Source organism: Cricetulus griseus, chromosome 7 (genome assembly GCF_003668045.3).
Source record: "Cricetulus griseus strain 17A/GY chromosome 7, alternate assembly CriGri-PICRH-1.0, whole genome shotgun sequence".
NCBI lineage: Eukaryota > Metazoa > Chordata > Mammalia > Rodentia > Cricetidae > Cricetulus > Cricetulus griseus.
Window position 1 is genome coordinate 44,012,893 of NC_048600.1, and position 20,946 is coordinate 44,033,838.

At 46.9% G+C, this 20,946-nt stretch overlaps 2 protein-coding genes and 1 long non-coding RNA gene across 7 annotated transcripts in view; 1 reads left to right on the top strand and 2 right to left on the bottom strand.

Annotated features, from left to right (window-relative positions):
* The window catches only part of LOC118239148, a 20,424-nt gene extending 16,161 nt beyond the window's left edge, over window positions 1-4,263 (bottom strand). Inside the window, exons 1-2 of the long non-coding RNA XR_004770753.1 lie at window positions 4,142-4,263; window positions 2,661-3,144 (exon numbers count right to left, since the gene is read on the bottom strand). This is a non-coding gene — a long non-coding RNA (uncharacterized LOC118239148). The remainder of the gene's footprint in view (window positions 1-2,660; window positions 3,145-4,141) is intronic.
* Window positions 4,261-15,883, top strand: LOC100773350 (enoyl-CoA delta isomerase 1, mitochondrial). 3 transcript variants are annotated; one of them, XM_027424917.2, is made up of 7 exons: window positions 4,261-4,399; window positions 4,509-4,595; window positions 9,237-9,364; window positions 13,326-13,472; window positions 14,251-14,372; window positions 14,458-14,636; window positions 15,626-15,883. In XM_027424917.2, exons 1-7 carry the CDS (start codon window positions 4,360-4,362, stop codon window positions 15,790-15,792), a joined length of 870 nt encoding a protein of 289 aa, XP_027280718.1. In that variant the 5' UTR covers window positions 4,261-4,359; the 3' UTR covers window positions 15,793-15,883. The 3 variants fall into 3 exon arrangements, with proteins under 3 accessions (XP_027280718.1, XP_035303498.1, XP_035303499.1); XM_035447607.1 differs by having other exon boundaries at window positions 15,537-15,668; XM_035447608.1 differs by lacking the exon at window positions 4,261-4,399 and having other exon boundaries at window positions 4,495-4,595; window positions 9,014-9,364.
* Window positions 15,884-17,252: 1,369 nt separating this feature from the next.
* LOC100769895 (deoxyribonuclease-1-like 2) lies at window positions 17,253-20,938 on the bottom strand. Of its 3 annotated transcripts, XM_027424924.2 has the most exons (8): window positions 20,236-20,938; window positions 19,859-20,017; window positions 19,635-19,723; window positions 19,463-19,546; window positions 19,284-19,384; window positions 19,092-19,204; window positions 18,726-18,977; window positions 17,253-18,419 (listed from the first exon to the last, which is right to left on the bottom strand). In XM_027424924.2, the coding sequence occupies exons 2-8, from the start codon at window positions 20,000-20,002 to the stop codon at window positions 18,366-18,368; spliced, it is 837 nt and encodes a 278-aa protein (XP_027280725.1). In that variant the 5' UTR covers window positions 20,003-20,017; window positions 20,236-20,938; the 3' UTR covers window positions 17,253-18,365. The 3 variants fall into 3 exon arrangements, with proteins under 3 accessions (XP_027280725.1, XP_027280724.1, XP_027280726.1); XM_027424923.2 differs by having other exon boundaries at window positions 19,859-20,938; XM_027424925.2 differs by having other exon boundaries at window positions 19,092-19,242; window positions 19,280-19,384; window positions 19,859-20,938.
* Window positions 20,939-20,946: the final 8 nt, after the last annotated feature.

Sequence of the window (20,946 nt, forward strand, 5' to 3'; positions counted from 1 at the left end):
TGCCAGGCCCACTAGCACAAGGCAATAATGAAATTGATGGTTTATTAATTGGAAGTGTGCTAGAAGCCTCAAAATTTCATTAAAAAACATCATGTAAATAACAAAGGTTTTAAAAAAGGATTTCTCAATCACTTGGCAACAAGGAGATAGTGAAAAACTGTCCTACTTGTTCCTTTTATAATCAAACTCCATTGCCAGCAGGTTGTAATCCTAAGGGCATTCGGAGAAATAAGGTTTGGCAGATGGAAACAGTGGTTGAGAGATCTAATAGAACACTTAAGGAGATGCTCAACAAACAAGCTTGGAAGACTAAACCCCCCAAACATAGGTTACATATGCTTTATTAACACTAAACTTTCTTAATGCCAATAAAAAAGGACACACTAGACTACGGAAAAAACGGCTGAACTCAATCAGCCGGTATACTTCAAAGATGTACTAACCTCTGTATAGAAACCAGGACATATGTTACGTTGGGGTAGGGGTTTTGCATTGGTTTCTACAGGAGAAGAAAAACTTTGGATACCATCAGAGTTGATCAGGATCCGAGTGGAAAAGGAAAAACCTCTCGACGAGGACAAATGACAGGTATTCTACTATGGTATATCTTATAAACTAAATAGAAACCCCCCAATGGAAAGGGAAGTGTTTTACTTTTATCTTCACAGGAAAACTCATCTCCAGAAGGCAGAGGACACTACATGGGTAGATGCTTAAAAAGAAAAGGAAACTATAGCCATCAAACAAAAGGAACTGCCATATGGTAAACTTTACAGTTGTCTCTCAGAGAACTCTATTTCTCTTTATTTCCTAGTCCCTATTTAATTAAACCAATGCTGGATTTAGAGGTGGATTTGGCTTTCCTCCTCTAAAATCCAAGCACATTATTTAACTAAACTTTAGTGTTTCTGTATTGTATCAAGAAGCCAATTGATGTAATACAAAATAAAAGAAGAATTTGGGGACTGTCTTTGTCTTTTATTGGATCTGTCTCTCAAGGTGTACACCCTCTCATAATTGTTATGCTCTTATGGTTGCATTCCCCAGCACATGTACATACACAAGCAAACATTTCTCTGCTAACTATTTATGTGTGAGTCCCACACAGCCAATGAAGACCTGCCTGACAGCAATCCCTGGACACCCTGGAAAGAAAATGGGCCACACCTCCTTGACTACACTGGATCCAACTTGCTCCATTTCAACGGACACTCTGGCCAAAGCTTCGGATACTGACTTCAATCAAGTCGAGGATTTCAATTGAGATCTTCTATCAAGAGAATCCCATCTAACATGGACTGGATACAATCCATTCAAAACTTTTACTACACTAACATTTTCTTCCTACAGGACCCCACATGACAATCATCATCCCATTTCAGCAGGAAGTAACTTGGAGGATGCTACACCCCATTTCCCCATTGTTGTCACTTAGGACAATGTATATACCTAGTTAGGGATATCTTCCTATTGTTTATGGTTGGGATTAGAAGGAGGTGTTCAGGCTTGGACACCTCTTTCAGATGACTTTAGGGTTTAGTTAAAATAGATTGTTAGGATATGACATAAGCAGATATTTTACCTTTATGATTATTAATTTTGGATACTTTACACTGTTAAGTTTTAATCCTATATTAGACTAAAAGGGGAATTGTAGGGGAAGCTGTAGCCATGCCTACTTAGGGGCTGGCCACAGGTGTGCCTGACCACGTTTGCGAGGGCGTGGTCAGGGTGACGTAGAAGAATACTTGCATGGGACTGCTTCTCGCTTTCGGTTTCACTTTCGGCTTGTGTACAGACCGCTGCCATGCTGGCTGGCTAGGTTGCTCTATAAGTAAGGCTTTTCCCTATTAAATACCCTTATATTTCTACCTGACTCTATAGTGATAATTTCCCACTTATGTGTCACCACACCATCACAGGTGTGAGTATGTTAAGTATTTAATATTAGAGCTTTTATGCTTTTGTCCCTTTTTTCTACAGGACAAATAGATGGCCAAGAGATCACTGCTACTGCCGTGTTGACACCCTGGCCTAGACCACCCCCAGGGTGATTCAGCCCACCCAGGAGAATGCTTCCACCGCCTCCCATGTGGTGCAGGTCACCCCCACGGATGAGGAGGTGGTGAGTTAATTTGGAATTGTCCTTGACCCATTTGGCTTCTTTATGTGAATTATACACCTGAATGGCTGTGATGATTTTTGGGGTCCTTCATTGTTGTCCATTCTTTTGAGGTTGAATACAGAAAGTAGGTCAGCATGGAGCTCTTGGGAACTGGTCAGAGAAAGGACAGTCAAAAGGTGTTATTGACAGGCAGATGAGGCCCGTCCAAGGAACCCATATCTATAAAGTCTGAGTTAGCACAGGCCCCCTGGAAACCAGGTTCATTCCTGGGTGGCCTTCTTGGCAGGGTGGTACAGGCCTCTAATGCCAGAATACAGGAGGCAGAGGCAGGTGGATCTCTGAGGTCAAGGACAGCCAGGGTTATACAGAGAAAAAATCTTGTTTGAAAAACAAAAATGAAAGACTCTAAGAGGGGTTAAGAGAGAAGCTTTAGGGTCAGACAGTTCGTATGGTTGTAAACAAGATTATGATTGTCTTAGACAAGGCCAGTTTCCCTCTATAGCTGTGCTGTTTGGAACTTTTACTTTTGGCTGACCTGATTTCTCTTCTTGCAGGTCTCGATCCCCAAGGCTCAGGTTTCCTGTGCGTAGGAGGTCTCGATCTCCTGGCCGCCACCGCCACAGAAGCCGCTCCAGCTCCAACTCCTCCCGATAAGCAGGGACATTGATTCGTACCTCTGTAACTTATGTTCCCCCAACTCAGTTTTGTTCTTTCTCTAACCAAATGTGGATCCAAAGGGAAGGATCCCACACCAGGGTGGTCTTTGAAGACAGCAGTTGAGATATTTCCTCTTCAGGAGGATTCTGGCTGCAGAGGTACTGTTGATTCGGGACTGTACCCATAGAGGTACCCTGTAGTTTTCTGGCTAGAAAGTTCACCCCTTCCAGTTCTTGAAAGTCCAGTTCATAGCTGAGATAGCTGGAATCAGCAAACCTCCATAATGCATCACACCATTTTCCATAGATGACCGAGGACCCATCAGACAACCTGGTTGTGCCCTGGCTGTTGCTGTGCCACATCTGCAGACAGAGGACCAAGCAGCTGTGCTGTTAGCTCCTACCTTGCATCTTTCCTGTCCCCGTGTCTTTGTTACTCTCTGAAATTGGTGAGCCAGTTAGTTCTACAGGGTCCTCATGGAACCTACCCCACCCCCGTTATCACCTGCCATTCATGATGATATTACAGGTTAACCTGGGCAGTGTATATATACATTGCCTCTTTTTGCTTTTATTGTACAGTCAGTACTATAAACTTTGTTTTGAGTTTTATAACTTTGTAGCATTTTAGGTAAGGTTGTGTTTGTACTTGTATAGAGTGAAAGGACTGTGTTGAATAAACCTAGGATTAGATGCAAATTGAGTCCTTGTTTCACCGCCTCTTTCTTCTTAGTCCAAATAATCAAGATGTGTGGTGTCCACCCAACTAACAGCTCATTTCACATTTATTCCAAAAGTGGCATTTCTAAATGCTCGGGGTTTGTGTTTGGGGTGCCATCAGTTCTGTGGGTGAGGAGCTGATTCTGCCCGAGACTGCTGCTGCTACATTGGGAAGATGTGGGGATAATTTTCTTCTGTCTCATACTTGTTCTGGGCTGGCTGTGTTGGCCAATTTCTGATTCCATACTCAGCAGCACAGAACAGTCTGCCAGAAGGGAAGACTTTACAATGAGAGCAAACATTGAGGTTGCCCCTCACTGCAATGCATGAGCCACACAGGTGGCTGCTTCTGTGGCCTTTCCTATCGACACAAATAAAAATACACTCTTGAGGGTATGTTTTAACCCAGGGTGACAGCCTTCCGGGCTTGCTCCTGTGTTGGCAAGGCAATTCTGTTCACCCTGCAGCCGTTCTGCCAGCCTTAATTTGTGTTTACAATGCCAGCTCCTCTGGCATGCATATCTGCACTGCGTGGGTGAGACCTGGCAGACTTCCTTCCAGCAGTGAGCTGCCAGGAACCCTCAGAGACGCTCTCAATCTCCACAACTGCCTCCCCGTGCCCCACCCTGACAGACATTACCTGGTGCTGCCAGCAGCTGGGGGTCTGGGGTCGCGGGGGCGGGGGGATCTCACCAAAAACCAAGTTACTGCCCCAGGAGGCCGCGCCCAGTCCTCCCGCGGCTGCTGAGCGCCCGCGGCCTCTGGCCTTGTGGGCGGGGCCGCTCGGGGAGGCGGAGTCTGCAACGCCGGGCTGGCGGCTTCACTGCCCGTGGCTCTCCAGCCCTGACGGCTGACAAGATGGCGCTGGCTGCTGCGAGTCGCGTTCTGCTGCACGCGGGTTCGTGGCCCGGGCGGGGAGCTGGTGCTCGGCCTCAGAGAGGGTGGGTTCGCGGGCGGCGGTGGCGAGAGTGGCGAGCTTGCTAACGGTGCTCCGGGCTCCGCCGCAGGGTCCCGCCTCGGGCGCAGAGAGGTCGTGGACGGCGCGCGGCGCTTCGCTAACAAGCAGGTGCTGGTGGAGACGGAGGACGCGGCGGGTGAGTGAGGGCTCGGGTGGTGACAGCCCGGCACGTGATTAGTTAATGTCCTCCAGCCCCAAGGCCACCAGTTAGGCGTGAAGTCAGCCGGATGTTGAGAGCCTTGAATTTCCAAAAGCAGTGAGGAAAAAAACTCTTGTAAACTCGGTTTCTTAAGTACACATCAGGTGGTTTAAATGACAAAACGAGTGAGCTTTTAAGTTTTGGTTAAAGTTCTTAAAGTTACCATCTGTCACCTAAACGATTAATTGAAAATGATTGCAGCCTGCTGTGGGGCTAGTGCTTGTAAACCTACCTGAAGCTAAAGAATCTCGAGTTCTAGGCCAGCCTCAGCACCATGAGAGATGGCTCAGTGGTTAAGAGAACCCAGCTGCCCTGGAACCCGGGTTCAATTCCCAGCACCCACATAGCAGCTCACAAAGGTCTGTTACTTCAGTTCCAGGAGATCTGATACCTTCACACCAGTGCACATAAAAGAAAGTTACATTATTTTTTAAAAGAAGAAAGGAAGAGAGAGAGGAAGAAATAAAGGTACCACCACTTCTGGCTTTCTTTCTAAACAAGAAATTCCGACATGAAAATGATTGAAAGTAGCCGGGCGTTGATGGCGCATGTCTTTAATCCCAGCACTTGGGAGGCAGAGGCAGGCAGATCTCTGTGAGCTCAAGACCAGCCTGGTCTACAAGAGCTAGTTCCAGGACAGCCTACAAAGCCACAGAGATACCCTATCTCAAAAAAAAAAAAAAAAGAAAGAAAGAAAGAAAAGAAAGAAAGAAAATGATTGGAAGTATTTTTTAATATTTTGCAAATACTGGTGCCTGGCACAGACCCCAGTAACTATTTCCTAGTTAAAGTTGGAAGCTGCAAGTAGGGTCTCTCCCCACACCCTACTCCCTTCAGAACACCTAGGAAGAAACACCCCTCACAGGGCTGAAGCAGAAGGAAGGATGGTGAAGTTGAGATCAGCCTGGGCTACATGTAGTGCCTGTTTTTCCTGTGGTTTGGTTTGTTTTTTTAAAGTGAGGATGCAGGAGGAAAAGGTAGAATTTTCCAGGACAAATAGATAATGTATTTATAGTGCTCCTAGAATGCTGAGAGCAGGGCCATGTGCTCAAACCTGGTGAGTCCAACAGAAGGTGGAGACGTTGAAATCTGTGGCAGATTTTAATACCTCTCAAATACCACAGAGACACACATTTTAAAATATTAGAGGACTAGAGAGGTACCTTAGTGGTAGAACATTTTCCTAGCATTGGACAGGCCTTGGGTTTAATCCCAGTACCACAAAAAGGAATAAATAAACATATTAGAATGGGTAGAGATAGCAACTCTATACCATGCCACAGTCCCTGGATTATAAAGGTTCTCTGTGTGAAGGGTGTTGGTGGTAACCGCCTTTAATTCCAGCACTCGGGAGGCAGAAGCAGGCGAATCTCTGTGAGCTCGAGGCCAGCCTCTCCAGAGCGAGTGGCAGGATAGGCTCCAAAGCTACACAGAGAAACCCTGTCTCGAAAAACCAAAAAAAAAAAAAAAAAAAAAAGGGAAAAGGGTCTCTGTGTCACAGCCCTAGCTGTCCTGAAACTCAAAGGTAACTAGACATTTTGGCTTAATATCATGTATATTTTATCACAACTTTAGTACATGTGAGTAACGTGATATATATATACATGTGTATATATATTATTGTATATTTATCATATAAATATATATCCACCTGCCTCTGCCTCCCAAGTGCTGGGATTAAAGGCATGGGCCACCATGCCCAGCCCAGTAACCAGTGTTCTTAACCACTGAGCCATCTATCCAGCCCCCTGTAGATCACACTTTTAAGCCCCCAGAACATAAACACCCTAAAGTGTGTGAACTTTGCTGGCACAGATAATTTCTTCCAGAGCTGATGCAGGGTCTTTTTGGCAAAGGTTCATCTCGTTTGAAGACAGCCTCTTTGATTTGTTTCATGATTTCTCCAGTGTTGCTTAGCAGGCACTTCAGAGTGACAAACTTCTGAGATCACTTGTGCCAAAGTTGCGGGCATTGATGTTTCATTTTAGCCTCTGCTCAACTCATCATTCAAGAAGGTTCTATCTAATAGTCAGCCTGCTCCAGGAATTTGGTTACTTATCCCATGCTGACTAAGGTCATCTAACTTCTCTTAGCTCATGTTCACCTTTTGCCTCCTTACCTTTTCCCTAGTGTCCTCTGCCCAACTGGGCTTTTCAGATATGTTTCTCTCAACTAAGTTTGAGGTTTTTGTTTTATGTAGACCTGTAACTGGGTCAAAGATCCACTTAAGTCAAAGGTTGTAAAATAACCCAGTTGGCGGGTCTAGAGAGATGGCTGTTCTTCCAGAAGTCCTGAGTTCAAGTACCATCACCCATATGGTGGCTTACAACCATCTATTATGAGGTCTGCCACCTTCTTCTGGTGTGCAGGCAGGAACAATGTATACATAATAAATGTAAAAAACAAAAAACAAAAACCAATTGTCATCAAGACTTGACCCTCATTCTCAGAGAATGGCTTTAGTTTTTTGTTTTGTTTTTCTCAAGACAGTATTTCTTTAGGTAGCCCTAGCTGTCCTGAACTAGCTCTGTAGACCTGGCTGGCCTCAAACTCACAGAGATCTCCTGTCTCCTCCTCCCAAATGCCAGGATTATTAAAGACAAGCAGGGCTGTAACACTTTCAGCTGGGGAAACCCTCCCCTGGCAAAGCTGAGTTGTGACAATCTGCTCTCCGGGGACTGGAGCTGAACTGTAACAACTTAGCAGGGAAACCCTCTCCTGCTGGAGCAGAGCTGATACACTGGGGAAGCCTTTCCCTGAAGCAGGGCTGTAAGCACTGTGACCTGTGGTATTTTTGGCTCCTGAGTGCCAGAATACCTTTCCATCCAAGCTGTAACACTCAGTATTTTTTGGCTCCCCAGTGCCAGAATCCATTCTGACCATCCCATCCAAGCCATCACAATGCTTACAGAACTCGCTTCAATCTTTTTGACTCTATCTCCCAAGTGCTAGGACTAAAGGTGTGCAACTCCATTCCTGGCTCTGTTTTTTTGCTTGTTTTGTTTTCAATTTTCTTTTTCTTTATAGAAAGTAAGAGCAGAATCCCTATTTGGAGGTTTATTGGGTTTTTGTTGTTTTGTTTTTGAAGCAGGATCTCACTATGTAGCCCTGGCTGACCTAGAACTGAGCTCTTACTGCTCTTTTAAGAGTTATAATTTTGGAAGCCCAGCTCAGTGTCAAGACACTAGCTGGGCTTCCAGAGGTCCTGAGTTCAATTCCCAGAAACCACATGGTGGCTCATAACCAACTGTAATGAGATCTGGTGCCCTCTTCTGGCCTGTAGGGATACATGCACACAGAACACTGTATACATGATAAATAAATCTTTTTTCAAAAAAATAAAAGTTATAATTTCAGACCAGGTAGTGGTGGAGCACACCTTTAGTCCCAGCACAGGCAGAGGCAGGAGGATCTCTGAGTTCAAGATCAGCCTGTATACAGGGTGAGTTCCAGGATAGCCTGAGCTACACAGAGAAACCCTGCCAAACAAACAAAAGAACAAACACACAACAAGGGATGTCCAACCCTGTCTTGAAACAACAACAACAACAACAAAAAAGACAAAAAACAAAAAGGAATGTCCTGGAAGGGAAAGTGAAGCAAGAGGGCTAGTGACATTCTCCTAGGTACTGGAGACAGCTCTTAACCTTGATCCTCCAGACTGGTGAGATTATTTAGGAAACTTGAGATCTCTGAGAAGCAAAGACAGCAGATTGAGGCTGTCAAATCAATAGCAGATTGAGGCTATCCATCAACAGCAGATTGAGGCTGTCTAATCAATAGGAGATTGAGGCTATAAAATCAATAGCAGATTGAGGCTGTCCAAGAGCACATAGGATTCATCTACAAGAAACCACAATTCCCCAATCAAATGCTTTCTTCACCTATTTGAGATATCTTACTAGCCCAAGACAGGGTTTCTCTGTGTAATCTTGAATCTTGGAACTTTCTCTGAAGACCAGACTGGCTTAAAAGTCAGCGATCTGTTCACCTCTGTCTCCTGAGACTATATCAAAGGTATGCTCACCTCCAACCAGGCACCTGTATAAACTTTTTGTTGTTTTTGTTTGTTTTGGGGGGGTTGTTTGTTTGTTTGTTTTTTAGTTTATCGAGACAGGTTTCTCTTTGACTTGGAAGGCTGTCCTGGAACTAGCTCTTGTAGACCAGGCTGTTCTCAAACTCACAGAGGTACACACCTGCCTCTACTCCCAAGTGCAGGGATAAAGATGTATGCCACCACTGCCTGGCTAAACTTTTTGTTGTTATTCTTGTTGCATGCAGTCTTTTCTTGTTTGGTTGTTTGGGTTTTTTTGGTCTTTGATTTTTTGTTTTGTTTTGTTTGTTTTTCAAGACAGGTTTCTCTGTGGATTTGGAGGCTGTCCTGGAATGAGCTCTCGTAGACTAGGCTGGCCACCACTCACAAATCTTCCTGCCTCTGCCTCCCGAGTGCTGAGATTAAATTGTGTGCCACTGTCTCCCTGACTTTTGAAACCCCATATTCTGTAGCTCTCTTAGAAAGACTGAGAGCAAGGGTGGCCAGGCCTGAAAGCTTTTCGAGGACTCCCTTTTTTAAACTAGGAATCGCGGTGATGAAGTTCAGGAACCCCCCAGTGAACTCCCTCAGCTTGGAGTTTCTGACAGAGTTTGTCATCAGCCTGGAGAAGCTAGAAAATGACAAGACCTTCCGTGGTGTCATCCTCACTTCGGTAGGTGCCTGTTCAAGCCACACACCTCCAGCCCTGACTGTGGTCAAGAGTGGTAACCTGGAAAATCTGGACCCTTCAGCATGAGGTATGGCGTGAACAGCAACCCTGACAACAAAAGGGGTCTCTAGACCACAGTTTCCAAGAGAGCAGGTTCCCAGGGGGGTACCAGGCCTGCACTATCCGCAGGAACCTGCTGAGCAGTCTCTGTGGAAACTTTATCTTCTCAGAAGCTGCCATCTAGTCATTAGCAAATGTTGCCCACCCAGGGCTCCCAGGGTACCTACTCCCCGCCTCCCCCCAGCTGCTGGTTCCCTGAGCTAGTTCCAGCAGGATACCTGTCTTGAGAGCCTGTACTCTGCTTGCCTTTGAACCATCTTAGGTCAGGTATCAGAGGGCAAATTCTTCTGCTACATGAATTCTAGAAGGGAGTCTGGACATTACCTGCAAGTGCTGGCAAATGCCAGGAACAGCACTGGTGACAGCAGTGTCACTGAAGTCAGTAAATGACCATTGAGGGAGGTGGTCCAGTGGGTAAGAAAGTCCTCAGAGGTGATTGGAGGCTTTAGAAACTGCAGTACCTGATATGGCATTCCCCTAAGATGTGGATGACTATTTAACTGAGAGGACCTCTTGTTTGGAGGCAAACAAGATTATAATAAAAGCCGTCAGTGAGATGAATGAGCCTGTGGAGTACACTGCATTTCATGTGGTGGAAGTGTCTGGATAGTCAGAATAGGGTCACCAAATTCCTGAGAGCTCTAGAAAAACTTGAGGAAAATATGTCATGTTTACCACTGCAAATATGGTAAACACCGAGCTTTTGCTTGCGTGTTGCCTAGAGTATACCCTGAAAAAAGTGGAAATCAGTGGGCAAACACAGCCATCATAGCGAAGACGGCTTCTATAGAAAAGACACAGCGGAAGTGAGCATGAAGGACTATATCAAGTGAAGAGTGAGAACAGTTCCAGTAAGGCCCTGGTCTTGGTTGGGGTTTCTGTTTGCTGTGAAGAGATACCATGACCACGGAAACTCTTATAAAAGGAGAAACATTTAATTGGGGTGTCTTACATTTTCAGAGATTTAGTCCATTATCATGGTGTGACATGGTGGCAAGCAAGCATAGTGCTAGAGAAGGAGCTGACAGTCCTACATCTTGACTCTAAGGCAACAGGAAGTGGTCTGAGACACTGGGTGCCGCTTGAGCATGTATGAGACCTCAAAGCTCACCTCCACAGTGACATACTTCCTCCAACAAGACTACACCTACTCCAACAAAGCCACACCTCCCAATAGTGTTATTCCCTATGATGAGCTTATGGGGCCAATTCATTCAAACTACTATAACCCCCCAACTGCTCATAGGAAAATGAAATATAAGGCTCATAATACAGCAGTAATGTTTCCTCCATGAAGTGTAGCAAGTCAGTTGAAACTCTAGTTAGAGTAGCAATAATTGTGGCAGAGGTGAAACAAGCGCGAGTGTTTATATCAAGGCCTACTGAGAATATGAGATGAGCTCATAAGATGAATCCTAAAAAAAACAATAGATCTCATAGCTCAAACTCTTCCTACATATAATGTCTTTTTATGGCCTGAATAATAAAGATATCGGGCTGGAGAGATGGCTCAGAGGTTAAGAGCACTGACTGCTCTTCCAGAGGACCTGAGTTCAATTCCCAGCAACCACATGGTGGCTCACAACCATCCGTTATGAGATCTGGTGCCCTCTTCTGGTGTGCAGACATACATGGAAACAGAATGTTGTATACATAATAAATAAATAAAATAAAAAAATATATTAAAGATATGGAAAATATTTCTGACCTGGAAGTGTTAAAATGTAAACGTCTGATTGGCTGGAAACTCAGAAGAGGTGTTGCTGGAGTATAGGGTATCTTCCTCCAGCAGGATCAAAGAAGGTCGTGTTTAAGTTTTGGCCATAAAAATATAGAAATTGCTGAGCGTTGGTGGCGCACACCTTTAATCCCAGCACTCGGGAGGCAGAGGCAAGTGAATCTCTGTGAGTTCGAGACCAGCCTGGTCTACAAGAGCTAGTTCTAGGACAGCCTCCAAAGCCACAGAGAAACCGTCTCCAAAAACAAAAACAAACAAACAAACAAACAAAAAAAAAAAAAACAGAAATTCCTGAGGCAGGGACCAGAAGGGAAGAGGGCTGCTGGAATTGGGATAGGTGACATGAATAATGGGGTCTGACACTGTGTTGTGGCTGGTGGTCTTATATTGATTCTGGTAGTAACAAAGTTAATTGCACCCAGGATAGATGAAATATCAGCTAAATGAAGGGAGAAAATAGGTCTACGGATGTTCCTGCATGGTACGGATATCAGGCTAAAGGCAGTTCAACTCCTTCCTATTCCTGCTTCTGCTGTTGATAACAGGAGGAAGAATACAGGAGGAAGGAGTCAAAGGCTTCTAACGCTTATTTGTGGGAGTAAACATTAGATTCTTCCAACATAGGCCATATTCACAGACACTGGAGGTAAGAATTGCAATGTGACTTAGAAGACCACAGTTCACCTAACCATATATTGTCTTCCCAGATCACAGAAATGGGCTGACTTGTAGCTTTTCAGATCTATTTGGTATAACCAGCAGGAGTACTTTAATTCTTCACACAGAATTTGCCTCCGGGAACTAGAGAAGTGGTTCAGTGGTTAAGAGCACTGGCTGCTCCTACATAGGACCTGAGTTCATTTCCCAGGACGCACATTGTGACACAACCATCTGTAAATCTAGTCCCAGGACATCCAACACCCTCTTCTGGCTTCTGCAGGCAAAAGGCACATGCAGACAAAACACTCAAACAGGGGAAATAATTTAAAAATAAAAACCTAAATCTGCCGATTCTTTCCAAATGCTGGGATTACAGACATTCGTCACCAAGACCAAGTTTTTGTTGCTCCTGTTGTTATTCCATGTGGCCATTGTTCTATCACCCTTGTCCCTTCTGCCATCCTCTGCCCAACATGGAGATGACCCACGGGTCCATTGTCCCCATTCTCATTAGAAGCATCTGAATTGGCCCTGCATATGAATTTGATCCCAGCCCTTGGAAGGCATAGGCAGGTGGATGTCTGAGTTAAAGGCCAGTCTGGTCTATAGAGTGAGTTCCAGGACAGCCAGGACTACATAGTGTGACCCGGGGGAATTGGGGGAGCATCTGAATCTAGCATAGTTGTGCCTGTTACATTACAGAAGAGGGATCCATTTCATGAACACACAAAGTGAGATCAGCACACAAGTATTGTGCATCAGTTCCTGTCCAAAACATGTGGACTCAGCTGCACTGTGACTTTGAGGTCACAGAGGATGGATGTCTGTGTCCATTCCCTCAGCTCCTGACAGGGGGTGCTGTTGGGCAAACAAAACATCTAGTTCTTGCTGGAGCAGGTGCTGCCCTGCACCAAAGCTATCACCCATGGACTCAAGCCCTAGCTAAGAAACCCTACAGAGGGGAAATCCTCAGTGGAGTTTTTAACCTGGCAGCTCCTGACCCATTTCCCAGGATTTGGTGCTGACCCTGACAAGGCACTGTCCTTATGGTGTCCCTGTAGCCCATTGGCTCTTCCTCCACCTGTGCTCTCCTACCTGCTCTGGTGGCTGGCAGACCTGAGACATCAAACTGAGGACCCACATGTGTGTCTGTGCAGATTTCTACATCTTTCTTCTGCCCCAGAATTTTCTGTCTTGCTTACCCTTGGGAGGCTGATCACAACATGTTCCTGAAAGAAGGAACTAGTACAAAGAGGAGTGCCCAGGTGTCAGCCTGGCTGGAACACAAGTGTCTCTGAGCAGTGTCCACTCTTAACCAGTTTGAAGCAAGAAAAAGGACACTCCAGAAAGTAGTCAGTCCAGGGGAGGGCCCTAGACACCCTCAGTTTTGGATTCCATGGAAGACCCATCTTACTAGCCAAACATGACCCTGGCATCTCTTGGCAGGACCTCCCGGGTATTTTCTCAGCTGGCCTGGACTTGAGGGAGATGTATGGCAGGAACCCAGCCCATTACGCTGAGTTCTGGAAGGCTGTGCAGGAGCTGTGGCTGAGGCTCTACATGTCCAAGCTGATGTTAGTGTCTGCCATCAATGTGAGTATCCCCACCCACAGTTCTCTAGGGCCTATCCAGCAGCAGGGGACACTCAAACTTTGACCTTCCTGGGCCAGACAGACAAGGCAGAGGAAATGCCAGTGGTGGGACAGGGACCGGCTGGCTGGAAATGAACCCTGGCTGCAGTTAACCCTGAGCAGCCTGGGCTACACAGGAAACCCTGCCTTGGGGAGAAGAACAGAAAGACAGGGAAAAAGCAGGGTTCTCTGAGGGCATAGCTCTAAGGATCAGAGCCATGAGAGCATAAAGGAAGAATTGAAGATAGAAAGTTAGGTGATAGCCAAAGTGGGGCCTGGGGAAGAGACACTGGTGACATGTCTCACTCAATATGGCGCATTTGGGTGCATGCAATGTGGACACTGCCGTTTTAGGGTTCCCAGGCATCCTCCTGGTAAGACTGATTGCCAGGGGTGGTAACAGCTCCATGGCCTGACAGCTATGTCTAAATACTTACTGTGAATATTAGCATCAAATAAAAGCTACAAAAGGACAGGCAACTTTCTGTCCCAAGAGTCATTGTTGGCCCCTAAAAGCTAAAGAGCCACATGCCAAGGACCTTGAGCCCATGGAAAAACTTGACTCTGTTAAGACCCAGCTGCTGATCCCTGGTTGGCCAATCTCAGCTCTCATACCGATCTGGCATACTTGGTCCAGATGCCACTGCAGTGCCAGGAGCTCATGCCCACCCTCTGCCCTGTCTAAGGAATGTTACTGGCTACTGGAGCACCTACAGACTGAGACTCTTGCTTCTCTACAGGGTGCCTCTCCTGCTGGAGGCTGTCTCATAGCTCTTACCTCTGACTACAGGATTATGGCTGACAACCCCAAGTACATCATAGGACTGAATGAGAGCCTGCTTGGCATTATTGCCCCCTTCTGGTAAGACCAGGGATTGCACTCTTACTCTACTTGACAACCTCCATCCTAACAAGGTGGTGAAGGATGATGTATGTCTTCATTCCAGGTTAAAAGACACCTTTGTGAACACCATTGGACACCGAGCAGCAGAGCGTGCCCTTCAGCTGGGGATGCTCTTCCCACCAGCAGAGGCCCTCAAGGTGGGTGTGGTGGATGAGGTGGTGCCGGAGGACCAGATACACAGCAAGGCTCGCTCAGTGATGGCCCAGTGGTTGGCCATTCCAGGTGAGGAGCAAGCAGCAGGCAGCTTTGGGGCAAGTGGTTAAGGAAGATAGGTCACCTTCCCCATTCTGGTGATCCATCTTGATGATAGCAAAAGTTCTCACAAGTGGGGATCTATGAAAGTACTTACAGAAAGCTCTTGCAGGGCCTGGGAAGCCTTCAGGAACACGGCTGCACCTGTGAAACTCCAGCAACACCAGAACTCTTTGGTGTTTGATTTTTTTGAGACCGGGTCTCACTGTGTAGCTGAGTTTTCCCTGAAACAACCTACTTAACCCATGTCTTCTAATTTGGAATCCCCCTGCCTTCGTTTCTCCAATGTTTAGATACAAGCATGTACCACCAGTTGAGACACTAAAATGTTAATGTCATATATTTCCCAAATGTCACAAAGTATCCTTTTGAATTTTTCTAAAAGGAGCCCTCTTCTCTTAGGGAGCAAGTAGCCAGTCTCTACATGCATGAGAAAGAATCTACTGATGTGGAAAATGTGGCCAGTAATGCAATTCAAACAGAATGACATGTTAGTTATTTAAGGTGCTAGAAATGGAACTCAAGACTTTGTGCATGTGTTCTATCACTGACCTGTTTCCTGCCCTAAAAATGACATTAAGTAGCAAATTTTAAGAGGCAGGCAGAGTGGCATGTGCCTGTAATCCTAGCACTTGGAGGCTACAAAATGAAGTCCTACAAGTTAAAGACCACCGTGGGCTAAAAAGAGCTGTCTCAGCAACAGCAGTAACAAAAACTCTTGCAGTACCCTCCTCCTGTCTGCTCTTGTATTTTATTTATATGGGTTTGTTTAGACAGGGTGTTCATTTCAGGCTGGCCTTGAACTCCCTATTCCACCCTAGCTGCCCAAATGCTAAGACACCATCCTTCTGATTTTTCCGAACTATCTAGGAGAGTCTGTATTTCTATACATGAAGGAAGCCAGGAATGGCTACACACTCTCTGAAGGTGAGTTTCACAAATAACCCCATTTTCTTTAGACCATTCTCGGCAGCTGACCAAGAGCATGATGCGAAAGGCCACTGCAGACAAACTGATCAAGCAGCGAGAGGCAGACATCCAGAATGTAGTCAGCTTCATCTCTCAAGACTCCATCCAGAAGTCTCTGCATGTGTACTTGAAAAAGCTCAAGCAAAAGAGAGGCTGAACCTAGGCTGCCACACAGCAGTTCAGTCACATGTGCCATCAGGGGACCCACTGATCCCAAGGATTATAAACAAGGTGTTTTTCAACTTAAAGATTGTCTTAGCTTTTGTGTTCCTCACCTTAAAATGGCCTGTGCCTAGATGTAGAGGTGGCTCAGTGGTTGAGACCACTGGCTAAACAGGGTGGTGGTGGTTTGCGCCTAAATTTAATCCCAGCACTAGGGAGACAGAGGCAGGCGGATCTCTGTGAGTTCTAGACCATCCTGGTCTACAATACAAGAGCTAGTTCCAGGATAGTCTCCAAAGCCTAAGAGAAACCCTGTCTCAAAAAAAAAACAAACCAAAATAAACAACAACAAAAACAAAATAAAAAAGAGCACTGGCTGCTCGTGCACAGGAACCAGGTTCAAATCCCAGACTGATGTGTGGCTCATGATCATCTGTGACTCCAGTTCCAGGAGATCCAATGCCTTCTGTGCTCTGTATGCAGGCAAAATACCCAGACACGTGTCTCTCTCTCTCTCTCTCTCTCTCTCTCTCTCTCTCTCTCTCTCTCTCTCTCTCTCTCTCCCTCTCTCTCTCTCTCTCTCTCTCTCTCTCTCTCTCACACACACACACACACACACACACACACACACACACACAACCAGTTCTGTTAGCTGGGGTAAAGAGGTCTGTCAGTAAGGTCTCACCAACTATCATGAGAGCTTGGTAAAAAGCAAGACATAGTGGATGCACTTGTAGTTTAGTACTAGATATGGCCAGCCAGTCTAGCCTAATTAGTGAGTGCCAGTGAGACACTTTGTCTCAAAACAAGGTAGATACCTCCTTGACCTCTGGCTTATACAAATGCACACTCATGAACTGCTCCTTGAAGCCTAGGGCCTACAGCCTCAACCACAAGAACCTTTTTGCTTGGTGAGCACAAAGTCACTTTGGATCTTTTACAAGGTCACACTGCATATCCATCTGAAAGCAGAATTGTGAACAATCTGCTGTTGGCTATCCCTGGCCTTTAATGGCTGTCTTTTTGAAACTTTAAGGCCAGACAGCCTCTGTCACCCTACAGGACCTCCAGAAAAAAAAACCTGTGCCCCAAGTTTTCATTTAGAAGGGGCACATAGCTACCAGAGGACCCTGGGGAACAGGAATGTGAAGGATGGTGACTATAGAGTTTTTACCACACCCCCATTCCCGCCCCACAGGGTCTCATGTGCCCGAGATGACTTTCCAACTATTTAGTTGAGGGTTGCCTTAAATCCCTGAGTCTCCTGCCTCTGTCTCCTGTTTGCTGGCTTTACAAATGCCACCACTGCTGGTTTATGTGGTGCTGGGGACCAAACCCATGACTTCATGCATACTTGGCCAGTACTCTACCCTCTGAGCTGCATCCCCAGCCCAGTACTGCTTATTCAGTGCAAGGTCCTGAATTTTACATTAGATTTTGCAAGAACCTGATGTGTAGGTTGAGAATAAGGCTTTAATAGAGCACTTACCTGGCATGCTATAGGCTCTTGTTTCAATACCAGACATGCCAAAACAAACAGAACCAAACTTTTCTAATCCATCACAAGAGGGTTTTTTCCCGTGTGATTCAAACCTATTTCTCTAATGCCACTAAAGATGTTTTATTCACCTCCATAGGCATACACAGAAATAAATACACACATGTACACAAAAATAAGTTTGAACCACCAGAAACCTCATGAGAGCCCTGTGTCCCCAGAGCTAGTTCCTGCTCCTAAAGTGATGGCACACCTGAGCATAAAATCCCCATCCTATCAGGGCCATGCCCAGCCCAGGACTTTAGGGAAAGCTGACATAAGACTCCTTTGAAGGCCTCAACCCAAGCAAGGTTACAGGCTCAGGACAGGACTTCAGTGCCAAGCAGTTGCCCTTGTTTTGCTGTGGGTTCCTTCCCAGAAAGTCTGCTCACTTCACTAGGGCAGGTGAAGCCTCCCTTGCTCCTGCAGTGCTAGGTAAGAGCCCAGCCTCTGCTTGGGATGAGTGTTTTAGGGTCCGTGATCGCAGAAATCCAGGAGGGTCCAAAAAGACATTACTACCCAAGCTGTACTTAGGGTTATGGTTCATGGGAGCTTTTGAAGTTTGCATGAGGGAAATAAGGAAGTGAGCTGGCACAGCTTCTACCAGGCTGAGAAGTGCACAAGCTAAGCCATCCATTTCCCTGGGAGCAATGGAAACAGACCGAATGGACACTCAGACCAAGTTTTGCAGCCTAGAGACAGAGGTCTCAGAGAGCATAGGGGCCTCATCTGACCTGGGATAGTCCTGACCAAGAATGGCTTGTTTATTAAGCGTGCAGCTATGTGCTTGATGCTGCTCTGGTTCCATTCATGGGTGCTCCTCACAACAGCCCTATGAAGTAGGTGATGTCAGCACACCTTACACATGAGCAAACAGGGGCTCTAAATAATCCTGTAATGTGTCCATAGCCTTTGTCCACATCAGCTGGCCCTGACCTGAATGGTGGGTGGCCGCCACCCAGTGAACCATTGTGGGACCATTCCGTGAGGCCAGAGTCTGCAGGTGGCATATCCTGCCTAGGCCATAGCTGTCAGTGAGACTTGAAGGTCACTTCCACAGGAAAATGGTCACTGATGGCAAGAGCCTGGAAGGAGAATGGAACCTCGTCAGCTCTGCAGAACAGCATGTCCTCTAGCTGTCTCCAACTGAGAAGTGGGGTGGTGAAGTCTGCATGGCCACCCTTGGGCCTCATAGTGCCCGTGCGTGGCAATGGAACAGAATTATGCCAACAGTCCCGACCTGGGGTACTGGCATTCTGAGAATCCTTGGCTATAACAGCCTTTGCTGGAGGCAGCACCACGTAAACACACAGAAAGCATTTCTGTGAGTCCTCCTTAGTGGGCTGGTGTGTCTGCTGGATCTATCTTCACTAGCCCTATCCCACACTCACCTGGGTCTGATCTAGGCCAAATTCCTCCTGAAAGTTGTGAACAGAGGCTGACTGGGCCTTCAGGCTCTTAGGCAGATGAGCACCGCTCACTACAATCCGGTCGTAGGCACAGTCTGAGTTGCCCACTGTGGTGTCCGCACTGTCTGGGATGAGCCATTTAAAGACCTCACTGCTGCGCAGGCGGATTGAAACCCAGTCCTGGGCCTTTACATACTTGCAGTCAGCATTAAAGTCACCCAGGAACACCATGTCCTGTGGACAAGCACAGCAGGTAAATCTTGGTCAGCAGTGCTCAGTGGTCCAGACCTGAGCACCCCTTTAGTGTTCCGGGATGTGACTGAGGAGGTGGGGGTGGAGGTTGCCTACATCAGTGTTCCACTTGTCTATCACATCAAGGTACACATCGTAGAGGGCATCGATCTCGGCTACCGCCTGGTGAGGTGCTGCGTGCAGAGGGATCAGCACTAGCTCCTTGGCAGCTGTGGAAGGCAGGAGTGTGAGAGCCAAGAGAGAGAGCCTGATGGTGCTGGGTCTGGGAGAGGGCAGCATCAAACTCACCAGAACTGGGAGCTGAAAATTTTACCACAAAAGGCTCCCGGCTGAAGGCATCCTCTGGGTCTGGATACTGGTATGTGCTTATAACTGACACTGCATCTTTCCTGGGAGCAGAAGACCAAGGGGTCTGTGGAGCCGGTCACCTCTGCCCCTGTGTCCCCTCCCTTCATCCCACCCCTCACCTGTAGACAAACAGATACATTTCCTTGTATTGGTCACGTCCAAGTGGCTTGCTGCTCACAAAACTGTACTCGTGCTTAGACTCTCTGTGGAGAGATCCACCAGTCACTGGGTCAAGGCACCAATCCAAGCTTGTGATTGTAGCTGGGGATGTGGTGCCGGGCCCTGCCATACCTGTTAATTTGCTCCATGAGCAGGGACACTGCACTCAGGTCTGGATCTCGCACCTCCTGCACCAGGACGATATCATAGCCAGCCAGGATCTGAAGGAAGGACCCACAGGTACACTGTCTGAACCAGCCTAATTGCCTGAGCCTGGATAGCTCTTAATCCCCTCTGCTTCCAACACTTCCCCTTTGCCCTCACCCAGTTTCTCCTCTATCCCTCCTGGGCCTCACCTGTGCTATGACACTGCCACAGTCTGGATCTGACACTTTGTTGTCACCAAAGCTCTGAATGTTGAAGGCTCCAAGGCGCAGTGCTGTGGCCTCCATGGCCCACAGTGCCCAAAGTGCTGCCAGCAAAGACCTGGGCCAACCCATGGCAAAGCAGAAAGCCTGGGGACAGGAATGTCCCAAGAATAACACAAAGCCGTACCAGTTCATAGCATAGAGGTATCCAACTAGGTCAGGCATCCATATTGGCCTGTGTCCCTACACTCCCCATGTTTGTTCAGTGTGTATGTATGGGGGTGGGGGTTGATGATGTCTTATTGCAAAGATGGAAGGAATCTATTCCCACCCAGCCTCCAGCCCAGCTCAGCCCCTAGACTTACCTGGGCTGTGAAGAAGGTGGTGTTAAAAACTCAAGGGTCCTGAGTCAGTGTGATTCAGTCCAGAATGGGGGCCTCATGTAGCCCAAGATGAACTTAAGTCTTGGATCTACAGTAGCTCTGATTCCAAAGCACCCACAGGTATTTGAAGCCCTGGACCAGGAAGGGGCTGGACTACAGTGGGAACCGCCCCTTCCATGGAGTGGATCCAGAAGTGGCTCCCATTGCAGGGACCCAAGAGTGTAAGGGACAGGACACATGCTACACCAGTTCCACTGACTGACTTAGAATCATGACTGAAGTCCCTGGCAGCCCCCCAGAAGACTTTCAACACTACAATAAGGGACAACCATGCCAACGGCCAGCCTCTCGTTCTAGTCTCCACCTCTCCAGAAACCAGATGGTTCAGAATAAGCCGCCTTGAGCAGCATCCCATTAGGGAAACAGGCTGATGAATCAGGAAAGACCAGCCCTAGCCTGCTCAGGCATCGTCTGCTGCTTCTCCAACCATTCTCCACCCCTGAGGAAGGCATCAGCTACTCAGGCTGATCCAAGGTCCTAGGTCTTTAGACCAACCCCCTAACCCCTGGCAGTCCTAGATTTGGTCAGTGAGAAGGAACACCCCACATATAGCAGGCCTGTGAAAGCCAGAGTCATGGATCCAGCTAGGTAGGGCAGCATCAAGAGGCTGTCTGTCAACATGCCAGAAACACC

Bases quoted from the DNA above. Each gene is read 5' to 3' on its own strand.
- LOC100773350 (XM_027424917.2), top strand. From the start codon at position 4,360: ATGGCGCTGGCTGCTGCGAGTCGCGTTCTGCTGCACGCGG. The intron at 4,400-4,508 runs GTTCGTGGCCCG...GCTCCGCCGCAG, and splicing joins TCGCGTTCTGCTGCACGCGG to GGTCCCGCCTCGGGCGCAGA. The intron at 9,365-13,325 runs GTAGGTGCCTGT...ATCTCTTGGCAG, and splicing joins GTGGTGTCATCCTCACTTCG to GACCTCCCGGGTATTTTCTC.
- LOC100769895 (XM_027424925.2), bottom strand. From the start codon at position 20,095: ATGCCTGACCTAGTTGGATACCTCTATGCTATGAACTGGTACGGCTTT. The intron at 19,724-19,858 runs GTGAGGCCCAGG...TCCTTCCTTCAG, and splicing joins GTGGCAGTGTCATAGCACAG to ATCCTGGCTGGCTATGATAT. The intron at 19,385-19,462 runs GTGAGGGGTGGG...TTCTGCTCCCAG, and splicing joins ATGTATCTGTTTGTCTACAG to GAAAGATGCAGTGTCAGTTA.